We start from the raw sequence: 21,166 nt of genomic DNA, 5'->3' as shown, positions 1-21,166 counted from the left end.
CACAGTAGGGCATTAAATGTGAACAAATCTGTCCCCATGGTGACAGATTTGCAGGTGGTGCTGCTAGGCAGATCTGTGGACAGGCGACCCCGCTTACAGTAAGAAAGGATGTTTAATGTAGATATGTTTATGTCCTAGTGTGGAAAATTCTCAACAAAGCCATAACGTGCGGTACCAGAAGTTTTCGGAACCTATATGGAAATGTAGTATACCTTTTAATTTTTTTATTTATTTATTTATTTTTTTACACTGGATGCCCTTTTTGTTGCAATCAGCTACACTAAAGTGGGCCATGAGGCTGATGTGCATATGACAGGTTCTCATGTTTTCCTAATTATTGGGCCTAATTGGTTTAGTGAGGTACTACCTGTGGCTAATATTTTTCTATTTTTTTCTAGTATTACCCCTGAATGTCTCAAAATATAAATCAATCATTGTAGTAGCAGTGTGTGGAAAAAAGTTGAAATAATATCAATAATATCGTGGGCTGTCACAATATATTGAATTACAAGTTTCTTTGTTTAAATGCATGGTTTTATAGAAGCATTATCTTATAAACATCGGGAACTACATATCCCATGATTCATTTCAGCTCAAATGACATGAAGAACTATGTTTTTAATTTGAATTCTTGGGATTATGATGGAAAATTCACACCAAAATCTTGTCAAGATATTTTAAAAGCAGAAACGTGTCCTATCTACAATTATATAAGCCTAAAATAAAAAATAAATACCGTACCATGAGATGCATATAGTGATAATATCGTACAGAGATTTGGATATTGTTGCATCCCTAATAATTATTGTATTTTTCTGTGAGTTTAAATATTAATTTAACAAATTAAAGGAATGGTTTTCATTTATTGTTATAAATTTAATCATAATTATAGTGGAATTTAGACAAGATTTGGCTCTTTTATTCTGGTTGCTAGGTAAATTATGAAATTACCTCTGCATACAGTATGTCATCTCTGCTGCCCATGTTCAACCAGGAAGTGAAATTATAACCACCTAAATTAAAAAGCAATAAAACCTAGTCAAGAGAATTAGTAATGTCTTAAATGTATAAATAAGAGTATAAAGCTTACATTTTAAATATAATAGTATAATATTAGTGAAACAGTAGTAGAAAATGTCACTTTGCACTTTAATCTTACTTATTTATGTTCTCTTGTAGACCTAATTTCAGTCTGGCTGAGCTCTAGGTGGTCCCTCACAGGAGCTGCCCGGTTGCTTGTTGCTGTAGGTATTTGTGAGCGAGGCGTCCGGGGGAAATCCAATCAGCCTGTTGGTGTAATCAAATCCTGTCCGTCTGCCTGATCTGAGAGCGGAGCAGCACCCAGAAGCCCTGAGTGATGTGATCAGCTGGACCGCGGTGCCCCCACAAGTACGCGAACATGTAGTAAACACTAGTATCCCACTCTCCATAGCTCTCTGCAGGAACATGTGATAGTAGTGTTCGTATAGAGCAGTGGAAACTTAAACAGGTGAGGCGTGTTATGAATGGACAGTGCAAAGTAGTTTTCTTTTTTGTCCAAATGGTTACCTGTTGATGTATTTCACGTGAATGGCAGAGGGATTGTACAGTAGTGAATAAAAGTACTCTCAGAAAAACACCTTCTCTCAGTCAGAACTGCAGTAAATACTCTGTTGGAGGCACTGAGTTGTCATTCACATTTCATATCGTCTTACAGTAACCACATACGCCTAGAAGACCCCAGCAGCATCCAGGACTTTCCAAGAGTCTCTGTTCTTCAAATCAGCTGATCCTATCCTTTTTGCTTAAGTAAAATTAAGCCTTACCCAAAGGTACTAAGAATTTTGACGTAAAAACCACAGTATTTAACTTTGTGGAGGTGGCATGTCGTCTGCATGGCTCCCTGGAAACAGAAAGTTAGATTATACTTGGGAAAATTCTTGGATATTGATACCTTTTATGCAACACTGTGGAAGATTAAAGCCAAGGACACATTTCCATGAACAAAGGCACAAGGAATAATCCAGGTCAAATAAGAGTCAGGTGAAAATGCAACCCTGCTTATAGTAAGGACACGTGTTTTTCTAAGTTTTTCAGAGCAACCAACGTAACCAAAATGGCTAAATAGTGACAATATTGTGGCTTTAAAAGAATGGAAGCTTCCTCACATGCTGATAGTGTTTCTCAGAAGAGCAGTCTGACATGATGTAGCAGTTGGTCAGTGAGCTGCACGCGGCTGTAATCAAAGTAAAGTCCACAGCCCACTTGTCCCTCCTCCTCCAGTGCACAGCAGGTGGGAGGCATCCCTGTTTACACAGTTCATCTGAGAGCGCTCAATAAGTGGAGCAGCACAACTTTCCTCAACTTAAACTATCACCAAGGAGAAATGAAATGATCCTCACACTGTATGCTCATTTAATATATGCAGTGATATTCTGGACCATGACAGTAAGCCCGAGGAGACATAGCTCTCCCTGTGGCACCTGTTCACCATAAATAAGCCTGTCATGATAAATACTATGTTGAGATATGATTAAAAACATATTAGATGGAACAATCGTTTTGGGGGGTGATATTTATCGTGAGTACTAGTGAGGAGCTTAGTGTTTTTTTTCCATTCTGTGACAAGATTTGAGCTGTAGAAGGTTGAATAAGTAACTTAACTATGACTCATTTCAGATGCAAGATTAATTTTGCTACAGTATATAGTGTTGCAGCTCATGATTCTGTAACAATATTGTACATTTTAGAATAGTTTTGTGGGTGAAATCTGCTCTTGCATTGTTGTGTCAGTTACATAAATTACCGTAGTTTCAATATTATCATTTATCACCTATATTCATCAGTATTTCAGAGTTTAAAATTTATCGTGACAGGGCCATAGTTAGACCACTTTTCTAGACAGTGGATGTTTAAGTGAGTATACAAAAAAAAAAATACTGGACATTTTCTGAGGCTATTTTTTTCTTTTTCTTTTTTTTTTTCTGTGAAGTTTCTAATTTTACTTCCTGATTGCACATATGTCTACCAGATATGGCATACGTAGAGGTAAATCCATAACTTTCACCTAGAAACCATAATGTAAACATGGGCTAAATTGCACATTGTTTTGTTTGGACTAATAAAGATAAATGAAATGAAAACACTTTTATTTTTGTAAATGAGCATCCAAATTGTTATAAAAAAAATGCCTTCCTTGCATGTTAATTGTCTTGTTAATTGTTTTATATTTTTTATCTCTACTTTTTTCAACAAAATGCCACTTAAAGGACCTATATTACACTATTTTATGATGTATATGATAATGTTGTGTCCTCATTACAGACATTATGAGAGACTTATGTTTAGGCTATGTTTAGGCTCAAACTGAAAACACTTTCTTCCACCTTGTGATGTCATGTTGTAATACAAGTGCAATATAAGTGCTCCACTGTGTTTTAATCCTAGGAATTATTCATTTTAATTGGTCAAAACAATTATTATTTATCTATCTATTAATGCAAGGAACGTCTGTCTGTGTGTCCTTCTGTTGTTTGGTTTGTTTGTTTGTCTGTTCCATACATAACTCTCATGTTGTTAGGGCAATAAATGCCAAAATTCTGATTTATTTAATACAAGGACAGTGCACAGAGAACATTAATCTCAGAGAGAAAAGATGCTCGGTGCCAAATTTAGCTACCAGATACTTTCCATCTGCAGTCCTTGGGCAGGTACAAAATACATTCAAGAAACTATTTACTTTAGACCAACTCTAACAACAACAAATTGCCTATTTCTACTAAACAATTGGTAAAAGATGACATCACAAGGTGGAACAGAGCATTTTGAACATTGGAGTTGTAGACAGACTAATAATAAAGGGTTACTCAAACATGTGTGAATGAAAGGAAATGCAACTCCAGGTATGTTTTTGTGAGGCAGCAAGATTATAACATGACTTAAAGCTCACAAGAGTCAATTTTGCGTAGTATAGGACCTTTAACTGACCTACTGTACTATCACACCAAATTAAGCAATTAGAAAAGCAGTGTCAAGTTCCTAAAATACATGTGCAAAGTGAATGAACAGACTTGCAGCGTTAGATAGCAAGTCATGACTTGGATTCGAGTAAGACTTGATTTGATAAAATAGACCAAGACTTGGGGCTCGACTTAGACTTGAAGGTCAGTGACTTGGGACTTCACTTGGATTTGAGCCCTGTGATTTGTGAAGACTTTCTATTCTGACTGGAATGATTCACACTAAGAATTTGACAAGACATTTAAAAAGGAAAAATTAGCATTTCTACAACTCTTATATAAATACACATGTACAAATATACTATGACTTTTTAAAGTACAATTTAGCTTAAAATTCATATAAACTGCAAAAATCTAAGCTGCAGTTGGTACTTTAGTTTAAAGACTTGAAATGACTTGAGGCTCAAAGCAGATGATTTGGACTTGACTTGGACTTATGAGCCAGTGATTCGAGACTCGACTTGGACTTGCCTGTCTTTAACTTGGGACTTGACTCGGACTTGAGGTCAAAGACTTGAGACTTAGTTGAGATTTGCAAAACAACGACTTGGTCCCATCTCTGGTTCTATGAAAAAAGTTACAGAAATAAGGCATCATTCCAGCCTGCCCAGTGACCTTATTGTTATCTTACACAGTATTACCCCACTGACTTTGTTTATTGAGTTGCAAGAGATGCATTCAATACCATTACCAAAATACTTATTGTTGACAGACTGGCTTTAGCCTGTTTTGTGCGACGTGTGTCCCCTCCAGTGTTCAAGGTGACCGAGCCCTCACATCCAGTGGTCCTGCCAGGCGTGCTCTTTGGTGTTACAAATTCCCCCTGCGTTACATAAGAGTGAAAGGAGAAACCTCTGACCCCTCGCAGAACCCCGCCTACCAAATCTCTGCCATATATTATCAACCAGAGAAGGTCTACACTGCAAAAAAATGAGTGGTGAGTGACAGATTCCTAAGCGAAGCAGTTTGATGAATGTCTCCCCACCCTTCATCCCATTTCCATGCTACACTAAAGCCCAGGAGTCAAACATGTTAGTGTGAAATAAAAGTAATCAGATACATGTTGACAAAAGTTACCTTAGTCAAGTTAACATATATTTTTTACTGTACTCCAATAGTTTTTAGTTTCTCTTAAAGGGCTCATATTACGCTAGTTTCTGATCTATGTTATGTTGTTTCCTCATCACAAACAAACCTGGAGTTGTGTTTTGTTCCATTCACACATGTTTAATAAATAAATGTTTGAGTTTTTCTCTCAAACTGAAAACACTCTGGTCCAGTTTGTGATGTCATGTGATAATACAGGAAGTGCTCCATACACCATACATTTTCACTAGGATCATTTGGATAATTTCTGCTCTGGAATTGCCAATCTCTAGTGACCTAAAAGTAAAAGGAGCTGTTAACTTGGAAACTACTGCTTCATGACATCACAAGGTGGAACGGAGAATTTTGAGCTTTGTAGATGTAGACAGACTCATAATAAATGATAACTCAAACACAGCTCCACGTATGTTTTTGAGGAGGTAACAACATTCTAACTAGAGCTGGATATCATTCAGAAGTTGCCGATACAATACATATCTCAATTCAGTGAGCTTTCGATTTGATATGATTCAATATGATATATTTCAAATCGATTTGATACGGTTCAATAAAAACTAATGGCTAAATCATGGCTGTGATACTAAAACTCTTTGCTAAACCACTTCTTGTGAAAAGTGAATATGAAACATAAATGAGTTTCCTTTCTCTAAACAAGCAACAAAACTGTAGCGCTGTAACAAAATAATTTTGTAAAATATACCAAAAAATACTCTTGGTGATATATTGATACAGCAGCCCACTATATCGATACTGTATCATCACATTAAAAGATACGGTATATCGATATTTTAATATTTTTGCATACCCCTAGTTCTAACATGGCTAAAAGTTCATAAGAATCATTTTTGTGTAATATGGGACATTTAAAGGTGCATTGAGCAACTTTTCTGGCTGAGGGGCCCTCACCTGCTTGTCTTCATGGAAATGTTATTGCTTGGTCTAGAATGATCCAAGATAGAGATTCAACCTTTGTATCTTGAGGGAAACAACTATAAGCTACATTATAGGTCAGATCTACGGAGTGAAGAGTCGTCTCTATTCACAGGGATAATAATTGTATTTTTGAGCAACAGAAACACCCATAATGAATAAATGCTAGATAGTAGGGATGTAACAATATCTAAATCTCTAGGTACGATATTATCATGATATGCATCTCACGGTACGATATTTATTGCGATATTTTGTAGAGGCTAATATTCTGCTTTTAAAATACCTTGACAAGATTTTGGTGTAAATTATTTCCGTCATAATCCCAAGAATTCAAGTAAAAAACATATTACGTCATGTTGTTTGCACTGAAATGAATCATGGGATATGTAGTTCCCGATGTTTATAAGCTGTACAACTATACATTTAAGCAAAGGAACTTGTAATTAGATATATTGTGACAGCCCACGATATTATTGTGAGACTTTTGACGATACGATATCACGTTATTTCAGTTTAATGTCAAACAATACCATGAAACATTTCCAGGTAGAGTAATAACATCTCAACGGATTAACAAGTAGGTGACGGATCCTCCACCAGAACCACTGCACCTTTAAGTCAAGATTCTGTTTTTGTTGGGCACATGAAATACTTGGAGGCTTAAACACCAATCCAAAAAATTCATTAACAAACATAACCAGGTTCCCTCACCTCTTTCTCTTCCCACTTGTACTGTTATTATTTCCACAGTTGTCATTATTCTCAACACTGATCTTATCCCTTTAATACACTGTTAAGAATCTCTACATGACATAACACATATACACAATTAGTCATCTGTATTTACTGACTCTTACTCATACACACAACACACACACACTTTACACCGTGTCTGCTGTGGCGGTGTATGCATTTGTCTTCTATTGTTCCATATCTGTTTTTGTTTTTGTTTTGTTTTTTTGTTTTTTGCAGTGTGTACCTCCTGCCAATGTTCGTGATCACTCCAATAGTTGTTAGTTTATCTTAAGACACGTATCATATAAGCACCAAACAATCCCACTGCTTAACACCTTCATGTATATGCACCACAAAAGAACTGCGGATTACATTTTGGTCTGATATATTTTTATTGTGGTCGTCAACTCCGCCTGTCACTTTGTAAATCATTTTCTCACAATGTGCACGATCGAGAACTTAAAGAGAGTAGAGATTGCTTCAAATGCGCTCGGTGGAAGACGAGAGGTCAAAGTTTGAGTGCAGATGCTATTAAGAGTCCATCTAGTCCAACATGGCTTATGATTACATTGTTGGTGAAGTGCCTAGCTGCTAGTCGGTCTGAAAAGGTCGCTGGACCAGAATAAATAAATAAACCCGACCTCATTCGTATGTACAAGACAAGAATGGTTATCTGACTAATACAGGAGCTATTGTGGAAGCACTATCTGTTTCTTCCCCGCACTCCTAGGTCCATTTATTCAGCGCGTGTCAGCAGGATATAAAAATACAAAAATGTGTCCGTGCTTTTGCTGAGAAGGCAGTCAGGTGTAGGAGGTAACCCAAATGGAGGCTGGAGTTTGATGAAATGTAGTGCCGAAGCTAATTTGTCTCACCGGTAACAACTGAAAGTGTACATGTTCTGACCCAATAGTTTTTATCAGTGCACCTGTACAAGCTCAGGGCCGGTTCTAGCTTCTTAAGGGCCCTATGTTAAATGCTGTAGGTGGAGGTGATATATACCGAACCACCAAGGACAATTGTGGAATAAAAAAAATAAACAGACAGATGTATAATTTAGTTCTACTTTGTACTCTATAGGATCAGGATTGTGTTAAAGGTCCTACATTACGCATAATTGACTCTTGTGAGCTTTAAGCCATGTTGTAGTGTTGTTGCTTCATCAAAAACATACCCGAGATTGTGTTTTGTTTCATTCTCACCTGAGTAATGTAGTCTGTCTACAACTCCAAAGCTCAAAATGCTGTGCTCCACCTTGTAGTTTTCAAGTTAACAACTCTTTTTACCTTTTGTTTAATAGAAATCGACAATTCAAGGGCTGAAATTATCCAAATGATTGTAGTGAAGGTGAATGGAGTTTAAAAACACAGTAGAGCACTTCCTGTATTACCACGTGACATCACAAGGTGGAACAGAGTGTTTTCCATTTAAGAGAAGAAGCCTAAATATGTAGGATTTGTGTGTTAAACATGTGTGAACAAAACAAAACACATAGGCAGGTATGTTTTTGCAGAGGAAACAATATCATAACATAGACCAGACAATAGCGTAATATAGGCTCTTTAAAGTAACACTGTGTAACTTTCACCTGCTTTATTCCATGCAAATAGAAACCATACTTCGGAATATTTTCCATGGGCATGTGTATACGTTTTATGCCATACTGTGGAATATTATAGCCAAAGCCTCCTCCAGGCCAACTAAGAGTCAGGTTTGCCGAGATGCAAGCCTGCTTACAGTAAGGACACAAAAACATCCAAAATTTAAAAAAAAAGAAAAGCTTTTATTTTAGTATATTTTTTTTGCCAAAAGTTACACAGTGAGGCTTTAAATCAATGGAGATTTTAAGATGCTGATTATGAAACTTAGCATTCATTCAAAAGTATTCTGACACTACAGCATGATAAATAGTAGTAGTACTTCCATAGCTTTTTAAAAAAATATTGCTTTTGCCAATTGATCTGACGGTGATGTAAAGTTTTTCACATTCGACCCTTAACTCTATAACTAATCCTTCTGTAAGTGTAGATTATCCCAGCAGACATTTGCAAAACTCAGCTGCTGGTCAGATGAGGTAAACATTGCTTGTGCCCTCCTTGAGGATGTGGGCCCCACATGTGCTTAGTTTTGTCCATAGTCACGGCTCTGCTTAATAAAATTGTTGACTGTTCAGTATTATTTATAAGTAGATAACAAGAATATAAGTCCCTTAAGTTAATTTATTATTCCCAAATATTTCTAAATATGGTGAACTCTTGAGTTGTTTTCGCAGAGGATCCATTAACTTGCCTCTGTGTTAATCTTTCTGAAATATGCCATTTTAAGAGAAAAAGTAAGAATTTCTACAATACCGTAAGATGCTTTTTCATTTATGTGAACTCTAAGAAAATAATTGCTGACATTTCAAATGGCCATAGACGCAAAGTTCTGTTTTTGGTGTGTAAACTGTGGATGATGGATTAGGAACAGATTTAGCAGCAGAATACAGACTATGCTCAGACAATGAAATAATACTGACAGGCTAATCTTAAACTTATGTAAAGTTCACATCATAGTACATCTTAGTTGTCATTTGTTGCAAGAAAGTAGAACTTCTGACTTCACAAAATGTGTTTTTGATTTAAGTGCCATCCATTCATGATAATCCTCCTTGATCCACTTTTTTCTTTGTAAAATATTATCAGCCAAAAACATCTTAGGTATTTGCAAAAAATACTATGTATTTTGATTTTGTTGATTTTTCAAATGACCAAACAATAGTTACCCTGTATCTTTTCATATACTTGAGGAAAGCAAAAGGTTTCATATCAAAATCCAAAGAGTATTTCAAAAATACCCTCAGCTGGTCATGATCAGGCTCCTCGTGCCACTGCACTGACAGTCACTGGGCCTGTTTGTCGTCTCCAAACATGGAGCAGAGAAAAAGACAGTCTCAGATCTCAGACTCTCTGCGAGAGGAAGCCTGGTCACTGCCCAGAGCAGACAGTCCAGACAGACGCTTCTGTTGCCCTCTGTGCTCCTCTGCCTCCTCTTCCTCCTCATCACGGCTGATGAAGGCCAGCTCGTTCTCATAGCAGAAGGAGTTAGCCCCAGATGTGGGCAACTTCCTCTCCTCTATGTCCTTGGCACTGCATCTGGGTGTGGATGGTACTTCAAATGTTTTGTGAAAATAAGAGTAGTCTATCCTGTACTGGTTCTTCTCCTCAAAGACCACTGGTTCAAAGCGGTGCCCCCACAGGATCTCCGAGGGTAGGTATGAGCTCCGTGCCTGGGTGGTCATGGCTGTGGCCTCCACCAGCCCCTCCAGGATGATGACGATCTCAAAGTCTGCTGTCTCCAGGTCTTGCTTGCTGATTCCAAACAGAGGGCTTTCATCATCTATCTCATGGATGACTGTGAGGGGAGCGACCAGGAACAGGCGGTCCGTGCCTTTGTCGTAGCCCACATTCATATCCAGCTGGTCCAAAGGGATGTACTCTCCCTCCTCCGTGTACCGAGGCTTCACCAGCTGGGCCCGCACATGAGCCTCTACTATGTGGCTCTTCCTCAGGTTGGCCACTCGGAACATGAGGCACAACTTTCCATCACGCATGGCAATAACTGCGTTCTGACTAAACAGGAGCGTTTCAGCACGTTTCTTAGGCCGCGCCATCTTGGCCATGATGGCCCCGATCATGAAGGCGTCGATGATGCAGCCCATAATGGACTGAAAGACCACCATGAACACAGCAGCAGGGCACTCCTCTGTCACACAGCGTGCTCCGTAACCTATAGTTGTCTGCGTCTCGATGGAAAACAGAAACGCTGCCACAAAGGACCTCACTAGTGTCACACAGGGAACAAAGTTCTCATCATTGTTTTCCATGTCCCCATGCAATGTGCCAATGACCCAGTACCCCAAACCAAACAACAGCCAGGACACCACGAAGGCCAGGCTGAAGAGAAGGAACATGAACCTCCATCGTATGTCAACACAGGTGGTGAAAATGTCTGACAGGTACCTCGTGGACAGCTCATCCATGTTGGAGAACTGGATGTTACACTGTCCGCTCTTACTGACGAAGCGGGTGTGGTATCTCCGTCGTGTGTGGATTTTGCCATTGCCAAAAGTGCCAACAGCAGGCATGGTACTGAGTCTGAAGCTCTCGTCTTCACAAGACACAAAGCTGTGGTGGTTGGACCTCTCCACGCTCATCCCTCTGTGGGCTGTGATCCACCTGCTTCATGCAACTGTGTCCAGACTCATGGGTCACAGGACCTCAGAGTGCAGAGCAGGTGACGGGGGCAGGTGACAGGGTGCACATGGAGGATGTATCTGTGAATTAGAAATATAGTAAATATTAGTGCTGTAGACATCAGTATAAAAGCAAGAATTCGATGACAAAAAGCCTAAACAAATATCTTTACCATATGTAATAAAACATTATCCAATAATTAAGGATGAGTACTGGAAACTGACGCTTTGGGAGGGATGTCAAACTACACAAAGCCCAGACTAAAATAAGTGTTTGAATGGAAAACTATAATCAGATTTTTTCCAGCTCCTTTTGTTACATCTAAATTTGGTGGGAGCTTGAATAAATGTTGGAGGGGCTGTGGTCTAGCGGGGATCATTCCCATATATTCTGGGACTGCCCTAAACTGGCAATGTTTTGGAAAGATGTGCAATGTGAAATTGAAAACTGTTTAGTTATCCAAATTGTATTAGAGCCGACCTTTGTGCTGTTGGAAATTTTTCCAAAAAGCATTAGATCAAATAGTAATTTTTATTTGTTGAAAATTTCATTCTTAATTGACAAAAAAATTATAATGGCCTCTTGGCTCAGACCGCTCCTCCCCAAAATCATTCAGTGGAAAAGTAAATATATAAACATTTTTGTGTGATTATGTGTATGACTTTATCTACACTGTAATTTTATTTTATGTCATTTTATTTATATTGTATTTTTACTGTTGTGTGTGGCTTGCACCAAAGTTTCTTAATAAAAACAAGTAAAAAACAAACAACATCTCATTTCCATGTGTCCCATGTTGAGCCCTATAACCTCATAACCCTAAATAACCCAGGGACACAGCTAGTTATGAAGATAATTCTGACACAGACAGACGGTTTCCTCAAACATTAATTGTGTTTTCAGACACTCATGGTGCATACAATACATGTTTGTGTGGTAAACACAGCACAGAAATAGCCAGCTAATCCAATGCCCTGCCATTTTATGTGACGTATGTTCTGTTTCTCTACTGGCAGATGATTACAGCCCCTGGAGTACTGCTGATTCCCCTAAGGCTGTCATCCAAAATATATGTCCCATAAACAGGACATCGTAAAAACAGAGACGCAGTCACTTTACCAACATGGACCAATGGGCTTTAATCTGAACATTACGTTCAAATATGCTGTACAGATATATTCACTCACAGTTTACCATAATGATTAGAGAGTGACAGAGAGAGAAAGAGAAAGCGAGAGATATGATACTTTATTGAGGGAAATTCAAGAAATTGCATATTATTTTTTATTTCTATAGATTATATTGAGAATATTTTTTTTTCTTTTTTACCTTTTAGCCTCTGTGATAAATAGCCAATATATATATTATTTTTGCTATACATATGTATCCAACTAACACATTTCAAGGATTTAATATATTTTCATATTTTTTCTTATGTCACTAAACTAAAAACAATGAAAGTTTGAACCATAGATTATTCCTCTACCTACTTCAGCGCCTAAAACAGAGCTTCAATTATAGAGTAATGGACGTTACTGAATGCAGAGGACTGTGACAGCATAATTATGGCCCTATCATTATAACACATCATACATTTGCCATATACACAGTGAGTGACATGTATTTAAAAAACCTGTGCTGTACTTCCACAGTTACACCAAGTGGGATATAAGCGCTAAAGCCCGTAAACGAGCCCTCTCTGTGGGCAGAGCAGACGCAGATGTCCTTACACTGGGCATGTGCTCCCCTCAAAAGAACAGGTGCAGCGCGTTCTGTAGATTTATTTAAACCTGAAGCGTGAACTTTAAAGATTTCAGAATGTAAAACTGCCATTGATAAAACAGGACCCATAATCTCCCCGACCAAAAGGGCTTGTGCGTGTGTCTTTTTAAAACTAGCAGTTCCTCAATGCTCAGTTGCTAGGAGCCAGGATGTTGAGGATATTAATATCTAGTAGTCTGGAGTGCCACGCTTTGCCTGCTGGGCTGTGAGCTTAACACTTATTGTTAGCAGCCAGGCTTGTAACACCAATGATTATCTAAAATTACAGTATAATAAAAATATATAAATTGGCTAACCTTGTGCGCAGATGGTTTTGTCAGTGATGGTCCCACTTGTTGTCGTCTTCCAGAAGTCTCTTGCTGCGTTCTTGCATGGTTCTTGAGGTTCTATTATACACAGAGCAGCTGCAAACACCTCCAACAAAAAAGTACTGTCATATCGTAGCTTAAAAACATCAGACACAGACAGAACTCATCTCAATCATTCAAGACTGACTCTCCAGATTGGAATTTGTACTTGGCAAAAGTTACAATGTCCAAAAATGTAGCATAGAGTCCACGAAAAAGGTCCAAAAAAAATGATGCATGCCGTTTTCTTGACTTGTCAGTCTTGTCCTGTCTGACACATTGAGAATATGTGCCATCTGATCTATCTGCGGTGCTGATCCCACTCAGTATCCCACATCCAGTGCACCCGCGCTCACAGCTCTCCCCCTCTCCCTCCCTCGCGCTGTGTCACTGTAGATAGCTGGCATTTGCAAACTACGAAACATGTCCTCAAACAAGTGTTGCACCACGAGGGTCAGCAGTTGTGCCCTGTACTGAAGTGAGGAGTGCATGTACAGTAAGCTCTGGAGGGGCAGGGCTGTGGACAAAATTGTATATGGACAATCCTCCTGATAAATATTGTAATGTGGCTGTGAAATTCATCAAATCTATCACATGATTTAGCTCACACTGCACAACACTTCCAGAAACAATAGAAAGAACAACAAAACTGTTCTCAAGGTCATTTGGATAAAATACAGCTGTAACAAATTCTGTAAGATACAATGTTTTGAGATCTGTTTGGTTATTGTTAGATTTTCTGGGCAAAAGACCTTAAATAGTTCACTTCTCCAAACAAATAAACAAACTAAACAGGTAAATGTCCTCTAACTTAACTTAATAAAATGCATGTATGGCTTAATAAAAGAGTGTACAGGCTGGAATGAAGAAGATTAAAACTATATATAGTTTGTAGAAGCAATCTGAAATGATAACATGTCCACTGAAGGTGTTTGGATTAAACACACAGTCGCTTCCAGAGAAAACCTCCTGACATCAGTGGGTGGATCCAAGTGTTAAACCAAGAGAGCTGGAGAATAAAAGAAACAAAAAAATGCCACGCTAACATAATTGGGTCTTAATTCAGGTAACAGATTATAGACAGGCATGTTCGTTAGACAGTTTTGTTTGTCTCAGGTGGATATGATCTTTTCTAAGAATCTGAGTCTCTAGAGCTGCAGCATCTAATCATTGCTGTTCGCAGAAACTCTTGCATGTTACAGATCTAATTGGGATCTGTAACATGCAAGAGTTTGTCACTAAGTCTGAAGCAACAGGTGAGCTTCTGCCCTAAGATGAGGATTTTAAGTATGTCGGCGTGTTGTTCACAAGTGAAGGATGGAGCGTGAGAGTCAAATGCAGGCTGGCACAGCTTCTGAAGTAATGCTGCTTCTGTATTAGATTACACTCTGGAAGATGCTACATCTTAAGGGACCGTACATCCTGAAATTCTAAACACAGCAAGAGATCGGACATGAAATCATTTTGTAGTCTTCAATTAAATTTTAACCATTCAACAAGCAAAAGTAAGAATGGACTATGCTTTCCCATAATAAAGCTTGTTAAACAGAGTATAGAATATGCATATACATTACGTATTATGTCATTGTAATAATAAAAGTCAATGCAAAATGCTCTCACCCAGCTTTCTCAAATGCAACATGCGCACGTGTCATTTCATCAAATGTCACGTTCAGAGTGTTTGTGTGTGCCTCCTGGCTCTGTGTTTTGTAGAATTGGGTGTAGATCATGGATTGTTCCTCTACTGTGGGGACTCTAAATAGGTCATGGGTTGACTTTTGGAGATGGCAGGCCAGATGTGGAGCGTGCTATGGGGACAGAGATAGCACAGTCGATAGCTGATCCCAGGCAGTTATTTAAAGGATTTTCAGTGTGGATGGAGCCTCAAATTGGGCCAGCAGGACCACATTTGGGACAGAGACTGCATTAGGGGCCATGAGCACAAAGTTTGAATTATAACTATAAAGTGTTTTAAATACACTTGGGTACAGGTGACATACTGTATTATACTACGTCAGAATTATTAATCTGGTAGCTTCGTCTAACTTGTTTCAGTCCTATTACAGTATGGTATCACACGGTCCCCAACGATAGGTGAATAATCTTCAGTGGATTGCATGATTTCGTTTTTGTTAGTTTTTTTTTGTCCTTGGTGGTCGGTCTGAGCCACGTGAGGAGCACACATGATGACGCTGATTCCTATATATGAAGCAGCATCCTTTCTCCTTACTTTGTGTTTGCCGTGAGCATAATTGATCTTTGCATGTTTAAATAGGGCACTTCTTTTTACAGCCTGAGCAGGTGCACGAGTATTCTGGTGTTTCTAGCAGAGATCCGTCATCAGAGGTGCAAACGTTTGTGGGCCGACTTGGCTCGCAGGTGCACACTGCAAATACGTTTTTACTGGATTGTGTACTTAGCTTTGGTCTTGGTGTGTGGTCAAATTTAAAGGGGGAGAGATGTCATGCCAAGCCTATGGTTTTGAACTTTTGACCATGAGATCATGTTGATTGTGAATAGAATATATGCATGGAATATTTCTTTTGATTTCACCTCTTTACAAAACCAAATGAAACCAGAAGTTCTCATGTAAAGTCAAATATTAAGGCTAAAACTTGCAAGCTTGGGCCCCATATTAGACTATTTTCTGCTCTCTCATAATGTTGTTTACACACCACAAACAGACCTGGTGTCATGTTTTGTTGTCAAGTTTAACACGCAACCCCTGCATATTTAGGCTGACTTCTTCTCTTCGGTTTCATATGTTTTTACTCATGTGTAAACAGATATAGATATGACATTCAAACAACACATGTACACACATTTTTTTTTTTAATTTATGCAGATAAAACATACTTTATAAAGTTAACTAACAAAAACAAATCACTCAAGAAATACGAGTAGCGTCATACAATATAATAATAATATAATAGAGATAGCAAGATAATATGTTTACTACTACTATTATTAATAACAAAAAATAATCAAATCAAATCAAATCAAATAATAATCAAATAAAATTAATAGTAATTATAATAAAAAGATTAGGATTGGTTTACACTGTTTCAAAAGAGTCAATAAATGGTTGACACTTTCTAAAAAAAATGGTTTATGTTACCTTTCTTGGAGTACCTAATCTTCTCTACTTTCAAAAAGGACATAACTTCATTAATCCATTGAGAGCTGGATGGGGCATAGGCTGAATTCTTCTCTTAAACACAAAGCACTCTGTTCCACCTTGTGATGTCACACACAGACCTTCACTAGAATCATTTGGATCATTTCAGTCCAAGAATTAGTGATTTCTATTTAACAAAAGGTAAAAGTTAGCTATTAACTTGAAAACTACAACTACATGCCATCAAAAGGTGGAGTATTTTGAGTTTTGGAACTAATAATAATAATTAAAAAAAACCTCTGGGTGTGTTTTTTGAGGAGGTAACAATGTTTTTTATGTTGTTTCGTTTGCTTTAATGGCAAATGAATGAAATTTTTATGGAAATTGCGGTTTTAAGACTGAAATCACTTACAAATGCACTGCAAACAAAATATCAAGACAAGTAGCTTTATATGTTGAAATTGAAAGAGGCATATTATTTCATATATTAGAATACGTCAAGTTACAGCAGGCCTACATACGAAAAAAAACAAACAAACAAAAAAAACGCATAATTAGAAAGCAAGAATAATCTGGCCCACTTTAAATCAATAAAAGAAATAAATAAATGGCTTACCCGGAAGGCAGTTCATCTTTTGATTGATTGACGAATCCTTGCGCCAAACCCACGCACATGGCAGAATGCTTAGTCTGTCTGTTGTTAAAAAAGTAACCTGCCCAGGCTGTCCTATGCTAGAAAAAACATTTACTATAACCGCTGATAACTGTATATAATCTGTGTATCATTCATTCATTTGTTTTCAAAATAAAACCAAAAATAAGAAAACAAAAAACAACATTCTTCATTATTTGTCTCCAAAACCAAAATGAAAAAAACAGACTTAAACTGACTTAAACTGACTTAAACTGACTTAAACTGCGATGCTGGACTGAACCAGGACTGAAACAGGACTGAACCAGGACTAAACCAGTCTCAGTCCCCGTCTCAGTCTTGGTCTGGTCCTGGTCTCGGTTCCAGTCTGGTCTAGGTCCCGGTCTCAGTCCTGGTCCTGGTCCTGGTCTGGTCCTGGTCTCAGTCCTGGTCTTAGACCCAGTCTGGTCCTGGTCTCAGTCCTGGTCTCAGTCCTGGTCTCAATCCTGGTCTCAGTCCTGGTCTCAGTCCCGGTCTCAGTCCTGGTCTCAGTCCCAGTCTGGTCCAGGTCTCAGTCCTGATCACCAGACACTCTACGCAGGCGCACCTCTGGGCCCTTATCGACACTCAGTCCTGGTTTAATTCTGGTTTAGACCTGGTTTAAATCTGTTTTAGTCCTGGTTCAGTCTGGCATCGCAGTTTAAGTCATAGAAACAGGAAAATCCGTGTATCATTCATACATTTTTCAATATAAAACCAAAAATCTGAAAACAAAACAACAACAGTTTTCTTCATTATTTGTCTCCAAAACCAAAATAAAAAAACGGATAATGATTCGTTTTTTCAGTTTTTGATTTTGTGTTTAAATGAAGAATGAAAAAGCGGATAATGGCCATTTAAACTGCAATGCCGGACTAAACCAGGACTGAACCAGAACTGAACCAGACCTAAAGCAGGACTAAACCAGATCCAGGACCAGACCGGAAGCAGACCGGGACTGAAACCAGGACTTAGACCAGGACCAGACCAGGACTGAATTTGGGACCGGGACCAGGACTGAGACCGGGACTGAGACCAGAAGTGAGACCAGAACCAGACCAGGACCAGACCATGATTGAGACTGGAACTGAGACCGGGACTGAGACCGGGACCAGACCGAGACCAGAGCGGGACCAGACTGGGACTGAGACTTGGACCAGACCAGGACTGAAAATGGATTAGTTCTGGTTTAGTTCCGGTTCAGTCCGTATGATGTGGCGCAAAAGTCCGGCATCGTAGTTTAAGTCACGGAAACGGGAAATGTCTGTTAAAAGTTTTTTTAATTATTCATTTAAACACAAAATCGAAAACTGAAAAAAATTATCCTTATCCGTTTTTTCATTTTGGTTTTTGAGATAAATTATGAAGAAATTTGTTGTTTTTTCATTTTCTTATTTTTGGTTTTATATTGAAAAACGAATGAATGAATGATACACAGATTGTAAATAACTGTAACACACCATTAATTAAATGTTAATAAGACTTTCTCCAACTGTCCAACTCGTAAGAAAGTTTTACAACAAGAGGTAAATTATCAGTAAAAATCCTAGATCATTCCATTTGTTTGTGTACTCTAAATCTAAATTTGAATATAATTTGCTTAGGTGCACGGACTTGGCAGACGTGAACAGACCCGAATCACAGTGAGGTAATAATAGTCTTAATTTGGCGCAATGTTTCCTTTCTGGTAATCTGAACCCACATGAACAACATAACAACGTGATTCACAAAATAACTATGACGAAGAAGACCCCTTTTTCCATGACGATGATAGCATTATGATCAAACCAGCCAGGACTGAGCTTGTGGGGTTGTGTGAGGTAAAAATCCAGTAGGAATAATCAGTAATCAGTAAATTTCATAAGGCCTAACACATGACTTGTTTTTGTTTGGGCTATTTTAGTTTTAGCAGGTTCAAACTTCAATAAAATAAAATAAAAGTCAGAAACAACCAGCTATCCAGTGAAAAGTTTTATAGTTTAATCACACTTTGAGTAAAGGGTGGGACTGTCATGATAATCACTATATTGACGCATCTTTCAATATATGAAAGCTGGAACTATATTTTGGGGTCAGTATTTATTGTGTATACATTTTCTTTGCACTATTTTGATGTTTTGGTAATTTATTTGGCTATATGATGAGATTTAAGCTGTAAAAGGTTGAATTAATAACTTCTATGACTCATTACAGATGGAAACTAAATACTAATGTGTTTAATTCTGCTGTTTATTTATTGCAGCTCATTTTTTTAACAATATTGTACATTTAGAATAGTCTTTGTGGTTTAAATCTACTCTTGGGTTATCGTATAAATTACATAAATTAGTTTCAATATTATTGTATATCATCTATTAACTTCAGCAAGATGTTATACTTCAAAATTTTTTGAAAAATCGTGACAGGCCTATCAAAGGCGCAATACGGACAAGAAGAGATCCCTGTCTGCACTGCCTCTACTCTAAAAAGAGAGAGACATAGAGACACTTGAAGGTGTTGAAAAAAAAAAAAAAAGAAGCTGATTGTTAAAAGCTGAATCTTGCTATTTTGTTTAGTTTAGTGACCTTGGTTCACTTGGAGTCTTAGCTCATCTTATCTATACGACATCTTGAAACAAAAGTTAACATATTGTATTACTGACTAGGATTTCAGTACATTTCCATTATGTCAAAGTACATGAATAAAACAAAGGAATATTTTTTTAAAAATAGCAGTTTTAGGCCTGTTCCTTGTTTGAAGGTCCCATATTGCTAAAAATTTACTCCTGTGAGCTTTAAGCCGTGTCAGAATGTTGTTTCCTCGATAAAAAACATACCTGGATTGTGTTTGTGTTTTGTTTTATCCAGACATGTTTGAGTAACCTTGGTTTATTTGTTTGTCTACATCTCCACAGCTCAAAATGTCTTGTTCCACCTTGTGATGTCATGAAGCTACCTTTTAACTTTTGTGTTATTAAAATTACTGTTGTGTTGTTTTGTGTTGTTTTGTTTTTTATTTATTCAATATTTTACCAGGTAAGTCAATTGAGAACACCTTCTCATTTACAATGACGACCTGGCCAAGAGGCAGAATAAAACTGCACAAACACAAATCTCACACATCAAACATAACATGAAACAATGAATAGAGATATAAGACAGTGAAACAATTGCAGATCAAAGATATAAAAGTGTTAAAAGCATGTGCAATTATCCTGTAAAATATGGATGGAGTTTTTAATTTTGTGTGAAGGTGTATGGTGTATTATGGTGTGTTAAAAACGCAGTGGAGAACTTCTTGTATTACCACATGATTTTACAGGATGGAACAGAGTGTTTTCTGTTTGAGAGAAGAACTCAGGCTTAATATGCAGGTTTGTGCGTTAAACATGTGTAAATGAAACAAAACACAACTCTAGGTAACTTTTTTATGAGTAAACAATACTATAACATAGATCAGAAAGTAATGTAATATGATGGGCCTTTAATGGTAACTGAAAGTATTTTTTCTCTTTCTTTTTCCTCAGTTAAATTATGCATTCTTTTATTACCATCACACCTTTCTAAAATGAAAAGTAGGCCTATAGGTCCAAATGTTAATGTCACTGTCAGGTTCTGCCATACTGAAACATAATTGTCTCTCATTTTTGCTTTTCAGGAAGTTTTTCTAACTTATGAACCCAGATTAATCAGGTTTCAAGTACACAAGCTGCGTAAGCATCAGAGGTGGGAGCAAGTCATGGATTTGCAAGTCTCAAGTAAGTCTCAAGTCTTTGACCTCAAGTCCGAGTCAAGTCCCAGTTCAAATACAGCCAAGTCCAAGTCGAGTCTCAAGTCACTGGCCCATAAGTCCAAGTCAAGTCCAGGTCGTCTGCTTTGAAATTCAAGTCATTTCAAATCTTTAAACCAATGTATCAAATATAGCTTAGATTTTTGCAATTCATGACTTTTAAGATAAATTGTAAAAGTCATAATATAGTTACATGTGAGTATTTATAGAGTATGTAAGTAGAAATGCTTTTTTTCCCCCTTTCTTTTTAAATGTCTTGACAAGCTCTTAGTATGAATCATTACAGTCAGAATAGAAGCAATGCAGATTTAAAAGTGCTTTTCAAGTCACAGGTCTCAAGTCCGAGTCAAGTCATTGATCTTCAAGTTTAAGCCGAGTCCCAAGTCTTAGTCCATTTTATCAAGTCAAGCCTAAAAATAGTGACTCAAGCCTGACTCGAGTCCAAGTCACAAATTGCAAGTCCCCATCTCTGG

At 37.7% G+C, this 21,166-nt stretch overlaps 1 protein-coding gene across 1 annotated transcript; it reads right to left on the bottom strand.

Moving 5' to 3' along the window:
* Window positions 1-9,705: 9,705 nt before the first annotated feature.
* Window positions 9,706-13,403, bottom strand: kcnj12b (potassium inwardly rectifying channel subfamily J member 12b). Its single transcript, XM_020922669.2, has 2 exons — window positions 13,087-13,403; window positions 9,706-11,088 (listed from the first exon to the last, which is right to left on the bottom strand). Exon 2 carries the CDS (start codon window positions 10,966-10,968, stop codon window positions 9,706-9,708), a length of 1,263 nt encoding a protein of 420 aa, XP_020778328.1. The 5' UTR covers window positions 10,969-11,088; window positions 13,087-13,403.
* Window positions 13,404-21,166: the final 7,763 nt, after the last annotated feature.

Source organism: Boleophthalmus pectinirostris, unplaced genomic scaffold (genome assembly GCF_026225935.1).
Source record: "Boleophthalmus pectinirostris isolate CB_2022bp ecotype Guang Dong unplaced genomic scaffold, ASM2622593v1 HiC_scaffold_17, whole genome shotgun sequence".
Classification (NCBI taxonomy): Eukaryota; Metazoa; Chordata; class Actinopteri; order Gobiiformes; family Gobiidae; genus Boleophthalmus; species Boleophthalmus pectinirostris.
The sequence above is the reverse complement of the archived record's forward strand: the minus strand, read 5'-3'. Positions and strand labels throughout refer to the sequence as shown.